Raw genomic sequence first — 17,500 nt, forward strand, 5'->3', positions numbered from 1 at the left:
TCGGAAACAGATAAGGCAAGAGAATCCGGTTAATTTTCAAAATAAAATAAATTACATGGACGGTGTTGTTCGTCCGTCTATAATTTGTCACTTGGGTCTAATCACAAGAGAGATGGACACACACAAACAGACATACACACCACTGACACACACACACACACACACACACACACACACACACACACACACACACACACACACACACACACACACACACACACACACACACTCACTCAGTGACAGAGATTCACATGATGCAGAAAAGAAGAGGACAGGAGGAGAAAACGGCGGAATCTTGAGTTCCGGGGCTTTCTAACAGTTTTTGAATCATTTCAATCAGACAAACGGATCGGGAGTTATATGCTTTACAAAATCCATGTCTTTTTGAAACAGTTTTTGGTGTTTTTTAACTGCAGAGAAGAGACTTTTCATTACTTTGCACAGTAACTGAAGCACGGACAAGAGGCGTTCAAGTACCCTCAGAAACTAGAGTCAGCCTACATTGGCTCCCAGAGCTACCACCACGCTAATGTGTAAATTTAGCGGAAGCTAATTAGTCCGTTAATGTTTTTCAAAGTTAGCTGAACAGCTAATCCACTAATGAAAATGTTAGCTTCACTAATTAGCGGTTAGCTGATTAGCGGACTGCGCCCACCACTGTGGAGAGAGCAGATAATGCTAATGCTAACGCTAATGCTAAAAACAGCATTAGCAGTGACTGGCAACAGTAACTGAGGTCTTGTTGAGTTTCGATATCTTTTCTAAGATAGATAGAAAAAGAAGGCAACGGAGGCGGAGCCATGTTGGTCCAAGAGCCGCCCAATGAGGAAATAAACCAGAAGAATCTGACCAATCACAGAAGAGTTGGCAGTCTACACCACAGAAGAAGTGTCCTGGAACACGTCTTTAGACTCTGTCATTCAACCTGGCAGAGTTTGGACTCCAGCATCACCTGGTCGCCACGGTAACAGCGGATGCTCTCTGGTTGTTGGAAGTGGGGATCACTGCAGAAGATGTTTCCCCGCTCCTGACATTTGCCCCCACTTGTGCCCCCCCCACGGTGTAATCCCCCCTCCCTGTCCTCCGTCAGCTCCATCTCTTTCTCATTACAGATCCATTTCTTTCTCTTTATGCCTCCTTTTCCCTCCACGATCTCTCCCTCCTCCGCCGCCGCCGTCTGTCCTAATCTCCCCCGCCCCCCCCCCGTGCCCCCCCTCGTCTGCCTCTCATCCTCCTCAGTGTAATGCAGGATAAAGACACTGGGATCACATATGGCCGAGTGGTAATGGCGGCGCGCCACTTAAATCCACTCATTTAAGTGCAAATCGGTGTCATTCTGGAGCTGCCGAGCAGATGCTGGGCCATGTCAGCATAACACGATGTGACCACCGCTGGCTGCCAGCGCCTGCGTGTGTGTGTGTGTGTGTGTGTGTGTGTGTGTGTGTGTGTGCGTGTGTGCTCTGTAACCCCTATGGATTGTGATAAAAGTACCTGCTTCTTAAATGCAGAAAACAGATAAATTGATAGGCGATTATAGTGAGGGATTTGAGAGAGAGAGAGAGAGAGAGAGAGAGAGAGAGAGTGTGTGTGTGTGTGTGTGTGTGTGTGTGTGTGTGTGTGTGTGTGTGTGTGTGTGTAATACAGCAAATTAGAAGTCCAAGTAGAAACACACAAAACATTCCAAGGTGAATTATCAACATAGAGAGTCTCAAAATTGCTTTTTATCAGAAAACAGATTTTAATTTAAATTTTATTAATAAGCTTCAAGTAATCATGAAGAAATCTGAATTTAGAACCTGGACTTTAAGAAAGATCATGTCTCTATAGTCAGTTTTCTTTCGTTTAACGTGGCTTTTTTTGTTTTGTTTTTAAGGATTTTATTCTTCATCATGCTGAGGAGCATCAAAGCGGCTTATTGATATATTTAGAAGAGCAAAGTAGAGGAGAGTTGAATAAAGTAAAGCACAGCACAGTAAAGTTCAGTGGAGCGACACAGTGAAGTAAAGTAGAGCAGACTGAAGTAGAGCTGAGGAAAAGGCTGAATGTAAAACAGAGTTTAACTAGAATTTGGCACTCAGAGAGCGCAGACCTCCGCCACAGGTCAAATCAGTCACCAACAACAAGAAGAACACCATATATAAATATAACTAAGCAGATGTAAACAAAGCCTGTCATCAATTTAAGACGTAGTACTGAGGCCCTCTGCTGGATAGATACAGTACTACATTGGTCAAATGAAACTCGTAACTCAGCAATAAAAAGCAACACAATGATGGACGTGCAGGGATGCATAACAAAGGAAACGAACAGTCCAACATCGGGTGAAATCACTTACAGACGAAGCTCTGATCAAGTTTTGAAGAGAAGCCAACTTGTGGCGATTTTGTCGTGCTGCTGCGCGGCTGTTCCGTCCGTGAAACAGGTCCGACTAGGAACTAAAACTAAAGTTCCGCTGGGCGGTACACCCTATCGGTCAATGATAAAGAACCCTTTAAAAAATTCCTGGATCCAGACAGTGATCCGGATCATCACCAGATTTTAATGGATTCTACGTTAGCCCAAGACCCACCTTTCCACAAAGCTTCATTGCAATCCGTCCTTTACTTTTTCCGTAGTGTTGCTAACAAACCAACCAATAAACCAACAAACCAACCAACCGACTTGGTTACATAACCTCCTTGGTGGAGGTAATAAAATCCAGTAGTGGTGAAGTAGAGTCCAGTAGAGAAAAGTGAAGAACAGCGGAACAGAGGAGACGCAGAAGGAAGAAGAGTAAAACACCACAGAGAGCAGAGCAGAACACAGCAGACTCAGATGAACAGAGTGCACAAGAAAATACAGTTCAACACAGTAGAGAAGGGTAGAGTACTGAACAACACTTTACTGAACACACACACACACACACACACACACACACACACACACACACACACACACACACACAGTATACAAAACCTTTACAAACTTTGCAAACACACACTCGCTCACCGCTGCTATAATGACACACAGGCTAATTTACTAATGTCCCCTCAAAGACACACACGCACACACACACACACACACACACACACACACACACACACACACACACACACACACACACACACACACACACACACACACACACACACACCTTGGTGTGAATGATACCTCGGCCATTATAGGCCCTTTATTTACACTGGCTTTACAAATGAGCCCTAATTACGAGGTCTTAATGATGCGGCGGGGCGAGGCGGCTCTGCAGGGAGATAACAGGAGCGGGTGGAGGAGGGGGGGGGGTGCAGGAAGGGGAGAGAGGAGAGAAGGAGGTGTTTGCTTGGAGGGTTTTTTGTAAATGTCAAGAGCAGAGAGTTGATGGCTTCATCAATCCTTTATCCCAGCAAAACACCTGGAGGAGGAGGAGGAGGAGGAGGAGGAGGAGGAAGGGGGGATCCTTCAGGGAGGGGACAGAGGGGAGGAAAGAGGGAAAGATAGAGGAATGAAACGGGAGAAGGAGGATGAGAGCGGCTGAAAGGGAAATGTTGGAAGAGGAGAGGAGATATTTAGGAGTAAATGGAAAAAACGATGGAAGAGGAGGAAGATGGGGAACAGAGAAGGTGGAGGTGGAGGTGGAGAAGGGCAGGGTGAAAAAGGAGGAGGCAATCTGAGGAACATGAAGAGTAAAACATTTTCAGTATTGTGACTGTTGCAGATTGTGATTGTATGAAAACCTGACTTTTATGAAACTTTGAAATATTTACATATTAAATATTAATAAAGAATATTCTGATTCTGTCTTCCCACCTGTTTTCAGTGTTTGACTGAAAAACTACTTTTCATCAAAACCCTTAAATCTTTGGTCTTCAACCGTGTGACTGATCCTCACTGTCAGAAAACCTCATGTCACCTTTATTTACAAAGTTAACTAGTTAGTTTGTGTCTCCAGTAACTCGCTACCTTCTATCTATAGTAACCAGTTACTTTGTATCAATAGTAACTACTTAATTTGTATCAAGAGTAACTAGTTACTTTGTGTCAGTTTGACAGGAATCAGTAAGCGCGCGGCGCTCCGGAATTCCTTCATCCAGAACAGAAGAGCCAAAGGTTTAACGCTCCTGTTATCGTCACCTGCATCCCTCCGTCTGCCCCTTCTCCTCCTCCACCTCCGTCTCCTCCCTCCTCCACCTCCGTCTCCTCCCTCCTCCACCTCCGTCTCCTCCCTCCTCCTCCTCCACCTCCATCTCCTCCCTCCTCCACCTCCTTCTTGTCTTTCCCCTGCTGCTCCTCCACCTCCTTCTCCTCCCCTCCTCCCTCCTCCACCTCCGTCTCCTCCCTCCTCCACCTCCTTCTTGTCTTTCCCCTGCTCCTCCTCCTCCTCCTCCTCTTCCTCGGGTTCAGATTTACAGCCGGCCGTTACTTTGATGCCGTGCAGGCCGTAAAGAGATCAGCATCGCCGTCGGAAACCAAAATTGATGCTTGTTTTATTGAAGTGTGTGTGTGTGTGTGTGTGTGTGTGTGTGTGTGTGTGTGTGTGTGTGTGTGTGTGTGTGCGTGTGTGTATAGGTGTGACTTTATTCCAGCAAGGATCAGAGGTGACAGGAGTTTAATGGCCACACACACACACACACTCACACACACACACTTCATAAATGTGAGAAAAACCTAAAGAGATTCACTGATTTAAAGCCAGGTTTACACTTGAACGATTCTGTGGCACGAATTGGCACGAATCGAGTCGCAAACTACTCGTGAAGTGGCGTGAAGTGTGTGTAAACCCGTCGGGACTGCGTGCCATGTCGGGACGAGAATTCAGAAATGTTCAAAATTTTGGTCACGACAAAATATCGCGAACAGGCCGTGAACTATGCGCCAACTGTCCGTGAACGCCTCGTGAAGGCGTCGGGACAATGCGGGAGGATGCTGCCAGTCGGGGCCCCCGGCGAGGACCCGGAAAAGGGCGCCATGCGGGGGATTTTCGACACTGTCGTTGCAGCATTAAGTGTAGCACCTTTAATTTGTCATTGAAATGGACTGATGTCAGCCGTCCGTCGGGGCCCCTTCAGCTCGGGGCCCCAGGCAACATCTTTTCTGCTGCTCTTCAACACAGAGCAGCTGCCAGGAGGCATCTTCTCTTCTCCGCAGTGACGGCGTCTCTGGCGTTCAGCATGTTGTCTGTTCCACAGAAAATCCAGAAATGACCCGGGGTTGGGGAAGCCCCTTTTCATATGACGTGAGTAATTGCGCGCGAAACCACGTCGTGCCAATGCAGGAAGCTCGTAAACTATGCGCAAACTATGCGTGAATGCATTGTGCCAGTTCGCGACACTGACGGGCGCATTCGTGAACAATTCGTGAACAATTCATGAACAATTCGTGAACTATTCGTGAACAGTGCGGGAGCCTGCCGGTTCGTGACTCCAGACTGGCACGCCTTGCCAACATCATGGCAAAAAGTCGTGCAAGTGTAAACCTAGCTTAACTGAAGCAGACATGAAAATGAAAAACAAACAAAAATGGAAAAAAACAAAAAGTCTTTTGTTCTCCAGCCCGTTTCAGGGTCGGGGTTGCTGGAGCCAATCCCAGCTGCTCTGGGTCAGCACAGACAGACGTCCACAACATTCACACCTGGGGGTCTCCGATCTCCAGTTAACCTGCACGTTTCTGGAGTGTGGGAGGAAGCGGAATGATAATTCTCTAGAGTGGGCTCTTCTCACTGTCTCTCTCTGGCGCCCCCTGTGGCCGCCAGTGTCACTGCAGCATGTTTGCGTTTGTTGCCTCCTCCGACTCCGCCCGGCAACGCAAACACCTGAGTCTCAGTGCAAACAGGGGAAAACAGTACTCTTCTGAAACGCTGTAGTAGTAAACAGCTGTTCTGCACATGCTCAGTAGAGGGACAATAAGAGCACTGTTAGTCTACAGCTCCCACTAGTGGCCGGGCGTGATAACTGCATCCATTTCAAAGCTTTATATCTATTAATGCAAAAACTTTTCTGACATAAAATATCAAAAACACAGTCTTTCTCTCGCTACTCTTTCTTTTGAAAGGACATATTCGGCAGCCTATTGACCCTTTTCACCCTCATCCAGCAGTGTGTGTGTGTGTGTGTGTGTGTGTGTGTGTGTGTGTGTGAGAGAGAGTGAGTGCATGTTTAAGCCTTCATTCCTGTATATATATATACTGTGTGCTCTGTGTGTTCATCCATATGTATGCACCGTCTGTACGTGTGTGTGTGTGTGTGTGTGTGTGTGTGTGTGTGTGTGTTTCCATTGAAATGGATGAAGCTGCAGAGTGAGGTCAAAGGTGAAGCTCCGCCCGCACGGTGAGGATTTAAAGTCAGAGGAGAAGCTTTCATACATTAGAGACAGACAGACGGACAGCGGGAGGTGAAGCAGGGACTCTGACCTGCTGAAGGACACACACACACACACACACACACACACACACACACACACACACACACACACACACACACACACACACACACACACACACACACACACACACACACACACGCCCGCTCCTCTTCTCATGCATTAGAGGCGAGCCGGGGTTCTGACCCGCTCCGTCCGACCCTGCAGCATTAGCAGCTCCGGCCGCCTCTCGCCTCGTCTCGCCTCGTCTCGCCTCGTCCAGCATTTGGAAGGTGAGGCTGGAGCACGCGACCTTCACAAGGTCACGAGCGGCGGCGGCGGCCGAGAGGATCCAAACCGACAGTTTGGAAGTTTTCAGGGTGGAAAATAAAACATGAAGTGCGGACGTGTTTCAACCAGTGTTTTCTACTTTCAGAGGTCTGAGGATCAGACGGACTTTAACTCCGCCAAGGTCACAGAGCCGAGCGGTTCAAACACTCCGACCATGAAACGGCAGGCCGCGCCGCTGCACCGCCGCGCCGCCGCTCACCGCACATCACAGGCGCTGGTGAAGGGACAGAATGGAACTAGTTTGTGCAGAACGTAGCACCACTCCTCTCAGTCCAGATCCTCCTTCCTGCTAGTTTCAGAGTTGACGGTCACAGAAACAACAATCCAACTTGTTGATCTCTGAATATGAATGTCCGAGTTCTCCAGTTGTTAATGCTGTGAGTGTATTGTTCTGTACGAGTGTGAGTGTGTGTGAGTGTGTGTGTGTGTGTGTGTGTGTGTGTGCGTGTGTGTGTGCGCCCTCTCGTCTCCTCTTTCATTCTTAGAAAAGTGAAAGTCGGGGAAACTTCGCAGAGATCTGGAGTCGACAGGGATTCGTCTGCATTGTTTGCGTCGTATCTTTTGTGCGCGTTCCTCCTCCTACTCTCCTCCCGCGTGGATCCGCCGGCCTCGCCGGCCACGCCGCATCCCATCATGCCTCTGGTGCGTCGCCGCGGCGATCAGTCAGAACAAAAGGCAGGAGGAAGCTCTCTGAGGTCCAGATAACCTCCTGCAGCTGCTGTCAGCATGCTAATACCGCTGCTTTCACACAGGCCAACAGGGACACACACACACACACACACACACACACACACACACACACACACACACACTTCTGCTTCTTTGTGGTCAATCTGGGTCTGATTCACTCAGATCTTGGACAGAAGCTGAACCCATGACGCAGATGAAATCCGCCGCTTCAGCCCCGTTTCCACGACGACGTCATAAAGTTTCCCGTTCACACAGCAACATTTTGAAATCGATGACTGTTTCCACGGAAACGTAAAAACGCTGAGAACAATGTTGCTTTCACGCCTTGCCACTAGTTGGAGCTGTTGTTTGTTTCTGTGATGAAACCACACACACACACATACACACACACACACGCGAACATGAACACTAACAACGGGAGAACACACACCTTCATCCACACGGTCATAACAGCCGCTGTCGTGTGTTTCGCTTTGGACGCGATGGAAGGAAGAAGAACAAACAGTCTGCTGGAGCCGCTTCCTGCTAACTCAACCAACATTACCCTGTGTGTGTGTGTGAGTGTGTGTGTGTGTGTGTGTGTGTGTGTGTGTGAGTGTGTGTGTGTGTGTGTGGGAGGTTGTCTCTCTGAGGGACTGTGGATCGGACTGAAGGCAGCGGGGATCAGGCTCTCGTGGTCGTGCGCGCGTGCGTGTGTGCGTGCACGTGTGGCAGGAGAGAGAGAGACCGAGGGAGTATAACAATCTCCATCATGCGCATTGGTTTAAGTGAACAAAATGACCTTGTGTGTGTGTGTGTGTGTGTGTGTGTGTGTGTGTGTGTGTGTGTGTGTTGTGTGACTGTGGGTCTGAACACCGGAGAGCCTCTTTAAATGACAAAGACAGAAACAAATTGTTTCACACACCGCTGAAACTCCTACACACACACTCACTCACACACACTCACTCACACACACTCACACACACTGGAAGCAAACCAAGTCGATCCTGTGAAGAGCGGGTCAAAGCGAGCGGCGAGTCGAGGGCAGCGGGAGTTTAAAGGCTGATTTCACTCTTTTCTTCTTTCTTTGAAATGAATAAAAACACACACACACTTTTGTTGTGTTTTTAAACTCACACACTCGACACCGCGATCCGCCCTCTGCAGCTCGCTGTCAGACTCCAGGGAATCGATCTGATTGATCGGGAGTTCTAACGACAGCTGAGGACGTAAAACATGAAATGAGCCAATCTGACGGTTTCATCTTAATCTGGATGAATTATTGAGCTGATTCAGAGTCAGCCTGTCCCTCACGTCACAGCAGGTCACCATCATTTATTAAAGTCTTCAGTTTTGTCTTTTAAAGTTTAGAAAGTGAAGCTGAAATGAAAGGGCTGAATTTACCGACATTTACTGAAAATAATCAATAAAATCAAGAAGAAAATGTTCAATTCAAGAAAAAGGAGGCATTTAATCTCAATTGATTGAATTGATTTCCGAAATAGTGTGTATCAAATTCCACAGAGAAAAAAAAAATAGAGCAATTCTATTTCAGTTTTATTTAATTCTAATTTTCAATCAGTGATTTAATTTGAACAAGGACACCAAGACTTTTTTAATAAAATTTTCAATATGGATATTTGAAAATTATTTCAATTCTGAATAGCTTTGTTAGTGACAATAAACTCTTATAAGGCCTTCCAAAAAAAAAAAAAAAAACTTTTCAAGAACTGTCTGTATTTCATTTTAATTTCTAAAATTAATTTTGACTGGTTAGTAATAAAAATTCTGCTTCTGTGAAAATGGGAAAATGTAACTTTATGAAAACAGTTTTTTGAGGCGGAACTTTAAAAAAAAAAATGCATTGACTCTGTCTCCATGGAAACGGGGCAAAACGCAACTTTTCTGAAGCGCTGCTGCTGCGCATGAACACCACGACTGGAGTGAACAGCTGTTATGCTCAGATGAACAACAAAGACGACGACATCAACGTCCAGAACCGTCCGACAGGTGAATGACATCGTTTTCAGTGTTTCTGTATGTTAACGAACGTCATGTCCGAAGTGCTGCGAGGAGTGTGTGCATGTGTGCGTGTGTGTGTGTGTGTGTGTGTGTGTGTGTGTGTCTGGAAGCAGCAGCTGCAGGCTCACATGTGGACGATGAAGAAACTGTTGCTGCAGCAGGTTGATCAGAAACACGTGACGTTTCCAGAGGAGACGACTTGAAAACACAAATACAGCGCATCACCTGAGAGGCACGCACAGCCTGAGTGTGTGTGTGTGTGTGTGTGTGTGTGTGTGTGTGTGTGTGTACCCTCCCATGTCGCTGCATATGCCTGTCTGGCATGAGGAGGAGGAGGAGGAGGAGGAGGAAGAGGAGCTGGCTGACGACCATATTTGGGCGTAACGGGCGAGACTCCAGCAGACTAATTTGGGTCTGGCCGGGACGACGCGGTTATTATTTTCCTCTGGACCATCAGGCAGAGGACACACAGCCATCTGCTGCACACACACACACACACACACACACACACACACACACACACACACAAATAAAGGTAGAGACGATACACGCACACACGTCTCAATTAGATCACTCAGAGGGCAGCTGCAAGCTTTGAATGCTACACACACACACACACACACACACACACACACACACACACACACACACACACACACACACTCTGACACCATAAACTCTTCATAGACACACCTTACTTCTTTAAAATCAGCCCGTCCTTCGTCCCTGCAGCCACTTCCTCCTCGTGTCGGGCTGAATATGATCCCTGCTCAGGATGGAAGCGTCTTCTCACCTCAAGCATCTGGAGATTCGAACCTTTCTGATCTGACGGAGTGCGGTTGTTGATTTTTCATTGTTTTGAATCATGAACGTTCCTGAGATGTTTTATTAGGTTTGGAGTTTCACACCCAGTTTTACAGAGAAGAGGCCCCGCCCACCAGGCAGGTGTGTGTGTGAGCAAGTCCCACGGTGTGTGTAGAGAGTTTAGTCAGAGTGCACCACACCATCATCGGCGTAAGTCTTCATTTTTATTCCAAACAGTGTCTCCGTCGTGATACTGAACAACGTCATCGAACCGTCACTTGATCTCGACGCCTGAACGTCTCATTTCGAGTCAGTGTGGAAGAACATGCAAACTCCTCCCAGGGACTGAAGTAAGTGAGGAAGCTTTGGGATGAAAGACGAAGAGGTGGCTGATGAGAAGCCGTGAGGAGGAGGAGGAGGAGGTGGGTGGGACGTGTTTAATTACCGCTCCGCTCGTTGTTAATGACTCTATTAACGGCCTGTTTGATTGGCCGTCCACGTCCGCGGCGAGACGGCGAAGAAACGACTCAAAGCCACAAATCCTCCTCAGACATAAATCTGCCCCAAGTTTGTTTCACAGCGGGAAAATTCATCACCTCCTCCATTCATCACCGGGAAAAAGAAAAGAAAAGGAAGAAGGGAGACCACCAGCCTCCTCATCCTCACCTTCCTCATCGCCATTTCTCCAACCCCCCCTCCCCTCCCCCGCACGCCGCCATCTAATTAACGTTGAAAAATAATTAGTCGTATATTTTCTTTCCTTTAAAGGAGGGAAAAACAGAGACGAGGGACGGGCGGCGATTAAAGCAGCTGAGGAGGAAGAGGAGAGCAATTAGGAGGATGAAGGGTGACGAACTCTGTGTACACATGTAGGATTACAGGGGGAGAGTCCCTCCAACCCCCCCACCACCACCCATCCCTCCGCCCCCCCCTCCCCTCTAATCGGCGTGCCACTTCTCCAGCGGCTGATAAAAGCTGAGGGAACAAGATAACCGGCTCGCTGGAGCTGGCAGAGGAGCTGCAGGGACCCCATTTGACAATTAATCAATTATTTGATAGAAATCATCAATCAATCTTAGAGGGAGGGAATTAATCCAGGGCGGGGGAGGGGAGGGGTGACGGAGCGGGGGAGGAGAGGTGGCGAGCGATGCACCTTCCTCTGTCATTTGGGAAACTGATTGGCCTTTTCTGTTCGTCATCAGACAAGAAGAAGGTGCTGGAGAACTTCAGCCCTCCAGAGCCGTACTTCCTGGACCGTGAAGCCTCTCTGGTGTCTTTATTTCAACTTCATGTTCAAATGTTGTCGATCTTTGTCCTGAAGCTGTTATTCCAGAATCGTCTGTGAATTTGTTCTTCAGCTTTCAGCCGACGATCAGCCATCTTTGATTTCCACGCTCCAGAGTCACTTCCTGTTGCAGACCGCTGCCCCCTGCTGGATTTTGTTTAGTGGTGGATCCATGTAGTCCCCATGAGGTTCTGCCAGGACCACGTTCAGCCGGGACACCCAGGCGACCCGGTCCCACCGACCCCGGGTCTGGCTCCAGGAGGGGTCCCAGGGTCCCGCCTCCCAGCAGGGGGCTCCAACAGCTGAGTGAGTCCTCCCTCTCAGTCTGTCGGGTGTCACTCTGACTGACGGAGAGCGGTTCAGTCACGGATCATCTGATCCGGTCTGGCTCCTGCTCAGACCCCATTAGAGGATCGCTGAGGAAACCAGCAGAGATCGTATCTCCGGTTCGGTCCGGGAGCCGCTCGGGGCCCCTGAGGAGGACGGAGATATCGGGGTTTCTCCGTGACCCCGGACGGAGGGAGCGCTGAAGAAGATGGATGGGAGGATGTTTTCTCCATCACAGTAACAGATTCTTCAGCTCCTCACTCGTTTCTCAAACACCCTGAACTCTTCCTGCCGTTCTCTTTGTGTTTTCTGTTGATTTTTCTCTGAGTTAGCTTTTTAGTGATGAATGTTTCTTTTAATGTCAAATACGGTAATAACAGAAGCTTTTTTTCGTGGTTCTGGAGCAGCTTTACTGCTTTACATGCACTGCTCACAACATGCTTCTCTGTTTAGATTTCACTTCATGATAAACCAAAGAACGAGGCTGCATGAGGCGCTAAACAGCAAACTGGCTGTGGCTTATAGAACAGACATTGTGGTGCTTTTTTCTTTCATTCATTGTTTGTGACTTTTTAGAATTACTACTTAAAAAATGCAATAAAACTGTGTCGTGGAGCGTACATTTTTTCAAGAAAGCGTTAAACACATGCAGGGGTTGTCCAAGCTATGACTTGGGGACCAAATGCAGTCCACGCTTCACTCCGAAGAAATGCAAGAAAAGAGCAAGAAAAAAAAAACAGCTGAAATCAATGATATAAACGACTGTTCCTGTCAGTGCATAAAAGTCTCAACATGTTGAAAAAACCCTCGGACCCTCAGAACGGCTCCTGCATGCATCGATCCTGCAATATAATGAAGACTGAGAGTGTTTGGGCCGCTGTGAGAAGAACCACACGAACACACACACACACACACACACACACACACACACACACACACACACACACACACACCCTCTGAGGACTTTGTGAAGAATTGGACCGTGTTAATATTCACTGTGCGCAGACAGAAGGACACAGTCACCAACAGGCTCAAATCCCACCACACAAACAAGCTGACCTCCAACGTTCACCGCAACCCCCCCCCCCCAAGTTCTGCTGCCACCCGCCCCCCCCCCCCCCCCCCCCCCCCGGTGAGCGGCCGACTGTCTGCCAGGTCAGACACGAAAGGAAAACAAAAAACACTATCAGTGGTCAGATTTCACAAAAAAAGTGAAATGTGACGACGAGGTGTCACAGCAGTGACGGTTTTCACACACTCCTGCAGCGTTACGGTCCGGATGGTCGGCCAGCTCGGCGCCGCGACGCCGGCGGCTGATTGGCTGCTTCAACTCTTCACCTTTTAGCACCTCGGTCCCAAGAGAAGCCGCTTTTCCACCTGTTGTGCCGCGGAAGGTTCGAGGTGTTCATTAGAGCTGCAGCGGTGCGTTCAGGCGCTGTGGGAATCTCTGGGTTTCTTTTCTCCGCTCGGCCTGCTGATGATGGAGGCGTCCAGGAACGTTCAAAAACGTGTTTCTGAGGACAAGTTTTCACAACGATTCAAGCGAAAATGCTTTGTTTTTGCATTTTTGTTTCAGAAAAGTTTTGCGTTTAAATGGCGAAGTTTTGGAAACAAAGTCAGCTGAAAGGCTGAAAACCCTGCAGTTAGCATGCCAGGCTACAAGTTGTCACTATTTCCTGGTTTCATGACGATATACATACAGTCAGAGAACAAAACTACAAACATTGATATTTGCTCTTATGGTGAAAGGACGGACTGAGGTACAGAATGTAAAGATTTCTTCAGATATCTGACCGCTTCGTGACTTTTCCTGAAGCAAGTTGGACACATCCACATTTTGTGCGTCAGTTAGCATTAGTAGCACCTTCTGTGTCTGCAATCGCTATTGAGAAATAGTTCAAATAGTTCTGCATGTCAAACCATTGATATCAGAGAAAACCAAGTTTAAGAAGCAAGTTTAGAAGAAAAAATAAATGTTGGTAAAGCTAGCAGGAGCTAAACAGCATGTGGGGCATTCAAGCATCGCTCGAATTTCCAAAATTACCAACCAGGCGCCGGAGGGCAACTATCTCAGAAAAATAAACGGCTAGCAGCAATTAGCATTAGTAGCAACAAATGTACTTCTGTGGTCGCTAAAACTCAGAAAAATTAACATTATCAATCAACATTAAGTACTAAATAGGGCTAAATGAGTACTAGCTAGCTGACCAGGTCACCATCTGAGAGGTGTTCAAGGACTCTCTGCATTAATATCAACAACAACAAAACCCTGATAATGACGTCCGCAACGCTGCTGAATACGGCCACGTCTGACAGCTGATGGCCATATTTTACACTGTAGGACAACAAGAAGAACAGAAAGACAACAGGAAATGTGTTTCCCAGCCGCAGAGCGCAAACATGGCCTCAGATATTTTACAGCGCGCGACACCGTCGCCTCTGTTTTCCTGCAAATATTAGCATTTAGCACACAAGCCGACAGAAGCTACACGGTAAACAGGGAAATGTGACGGTCCAGATCCAGTTTAATTCAGCGACCTGACGCACGCACACACACACACACACACACGCTCTCTCACACACACCAGGGAGCGTGTCAATAGCGACTTATTAGCGCCTCCAAGGTCGGCGTGTCGACCTTCAGAATGGACGCCTGCCTCTATTAACAGGAACTGGTGGAGAGTGAACCAATTGAGACGCAGAGCTCGTCACTGAGCTGACAAAGTACAATGAAGTGTCTCCCCACACACACACACACACACACACACACACACACACACACACACGGAAAGCAATAAAATATGCAGCGTCGCTCGCTGCACAAATCAACAACCGTCCGACGAGCTGATGAGATTTTAAATGAGCCTTAATTTGTTGGGAATTGTCTTTGGTAATGATAGGAGAGAGAGAGGAAAAGAGAGGGAGAGAGAGAGAGAGAGAGGGAGAGGGAGAGGCAGAGAGCGAGGGAGCGAGGGAAGCTGGTTTGTTTCGTGGAGATAACCTCAGACAGACGACAGCAGGACTCACCTGTGACAGGCCCAGGTAGATGGAGACGGTCTCTGAGATGTAGAGGAAGCGTCCCTCCTTGTTTAGTGCAAATACAAACCCGTCCAGAGACTGAAAGACACAACACAGGAGAGGTGGAGGTCAGGTGGATGTGAGCGTGACAGAGCCGGGGAGTCAAACATGTGGCCCGCCGGCTGACGACGGCCTGAAAACGAAGCTGAATCGAGCCGACGGGACGATTGTAAATGTGATAAAACCACATTAGAAAGTAGCTGCAGTTCCTGATTCGTCCACTCGGGGCAGCGTTTGACCATCAGGTGGAAGCAATGGATGAAGATCAGGCTTAGAACTGCTCTGCTGCACTTTACAAACATTCCACTGGAAACACACAATAAAACTATGGAGTGAACAAAATCAGCGTTTATATGCTCACTGTAAAAAAAACAAAAACAATAAAAAACTTTTATATCTTTGAGACAAAATATGAATGAATACTTGGTTTATGAAGACTGAAGCTCATAAGCGTTGCTTTTGGTTAAGTTTCGGGCTCATTTCTGTTCATAACGGCTCCTGAATGGATGCTTAACAACACAGCATTCATCTACCAGCGCCCCGTGTGGTCTGAAGTGGTACTGCAGGCTGACGAGCTCATTACTGTTTTCTCATATTCAGCTTCTGTTTGACGAGTTTTTCAACATTTTACAGAAACAAATAATACGAAGTGACAATAAGAGGTCTCTCTCTCTCTCTCTCTCTCTCTCTCACACACACACACACACACACACACAAAGCGTGTCGAATGCTGCCTTCATGTGACGGTCACGTTGAGCCTCGCCACTTCACACACACGCCTGTTTTCTCGTTGACTCGCGCTCATCTCCTGCAGACTGGCTCTAAACTCGGTCACCACTACTAGTTATCTAAACCTAACCTAAAACCTGACTTTACTGAAAAAAACAAACCAATCAGTTCTGTCGCGTCTGGTTTTGTATCCATAAACACGACAACGCTTCGCATCGCGAGTGTGTGATCAGGTGAGAGTCCCCACATGGTGGTAAATATATGACACACACATACACAGGTGCACACTGCGGCGTAGCGTGAGTGTGTCTAATGCTGTGTGTTTGTTCAGATCATGGCTCGACACTCGACTCTTTGTGCAGAATACACTGATTCACACCGGCGTGAACACTGCCGGAGTCACACAGGTTAATTACATGTGGCTCCCTGCTAATGACACACAGTGTGTGTGTGTGTGTGTGTGTGTGTGTGTGTCACTGCTTTTGTTTCTGACTCTATTTTCACTGCTGTGTTTGAAATATGTGCAAACATCAAACTCTTCAGCCATTTGTTCGTTAAATGCGTTCGTTAATTAATTCAGATTTTATTTTATTCCCTCATAATTCTAGAGCAGAGATTTCATCGGTCACGCCTCAGACTCCCAAACCCCGAGACTGAAATAAGCAACAAAGTCTCATCAGTCACTCGGTGCTGAACTGGTTTTCTCTATATTCAGTTGTTGCCGCTGCAGGATGGATGAAGACAGGATGACAAGACGTACTGAGAAAAGAAAAGATGAACAGAGAGTCTCCTCACCACTAAAAAACAACTCGGTATACTCGTTACGATCCTTTTTAAAAACTTCATTTACACAAAGAACTCAAACAGCAGCTCTGTGTTCTTCTGCGTCTCTGGAGTATTTCAGTGAGTTCCAGCTCCACCTACAGGTATGGAGGATGTACTGCATCACTTTGATCCTGCAGACAGGAAACCTCATGAACCACAGAGAGAAAAACCCAGGATGAGTCTGGTGTTAACAGGAAGGAGGAGCCTGTGGCTCAGGGGCAGGGAGTCGAACTCACAACTCCTGGCTGGATTTCTGGCTGCTAAAGGTTGATTTGGGCTCCAACGAACGCCTAAACTAAAATATGTCAGTGGAGGAAAAACTTCATTTGGACCAACGAACCTCCAGCATCAAACCAAACTCCAGCCTGACGGAGCTCAGTGCTTCATAAACACTTCAGGACACGAGCGGCAGCTGACTGACGGAGGCAGGGCCAGGCTTGAGGTGGATGTTTGCGAAGCGGCTGCAGGGATTGGGGCGAAGCGGCTGCAGGGATTGGGGCGAAGCGGCTGCAGGGATTGGGGCGAAGCGGCTGCGGGGATTGGGGCGAAGCGGCTGCGGGGATTGGGGCGAAGCGGCTGCGGGGATTGGGGCGAAGCGGCTGCAGGGATTGGGGCGAAGCGGCTGCAGGGATTGGGGTGAAGCGGCTGCGGGGATTGGGGCGAAGCGGCTGCGGGGATTGGGGCGAAGCGGCTGCAGGGATTGGGGAGAAGCGGCTGCAGGGATTGGGGTGAAGCGGCTGCGGGGATTGGGGCGAAGCGGCTACGGGGATTGGGGCGAAGCGGCTGCAGGGATTGGGGCGAAGCAGCTGCAGGGATTGGGGCGGAGTCGCAGCAGCAGCAGAGATGTGCAGATAATCTCGGCCCCTTTTGCTCTGACGGAGGTTCAGGTTTCAGCAGCTTCAGGTGGAGGCGAACAAATCTGCTCGTTTCAGAGGGATTAAAGACGGATTAATTAGAATTGGAAAGCGAGTTGAAAGGTGGAGACTGTGTGTGTGTGTAAATTGTGCTGATATGCTGATGCAAACACACACACACACACACACACACACACACACACACACACACGCACTGGTAGCTGTG

At 48.1% G+C, this 17,500-nt stretch overlaps 1 protein-coding gene across 3 annotated transcripts in view; it reads right to left on the reverse strand.

Annotated features, from left to right (window-relative positions):
- The window catches only part of npas3 (neuronal PAS domain protein 3), a 227,106-nt gene that overhangs the window by 58,744 nt on the left and 150,862 nt on the right, over nt 1-17,500 (reverse strand). For all 3 annotated transcript variants that reach the window (XM_030117194.1, XM_030117196.1, XM_030117195.1), the window contains one exon: nt 14,816-14,905. In XM_030117194.1, the coding sequence (XP_029973054.1) occupies nt 14,816-14,905 (90 nt within the window). The remainder of the gene's footprint in view (nt 1-14,815; nt 14,906-17,500) is intronic.

The sequence above is a fragment of the Salarias fasciatus genome, chromosome 19, assembly GCF_902148845.1.
Source record: "Salarias fasciatus chromosome 19, fSalaFa1.1, whole genome shotgun sequence".
In the NCBI taxonomy this organism is placed as follows: Eukaryota; Metazoa; Chordata; class Actinopteri; order Blenniiformes; family Blenniidae; genus Salarias; species Salarias fasciatus.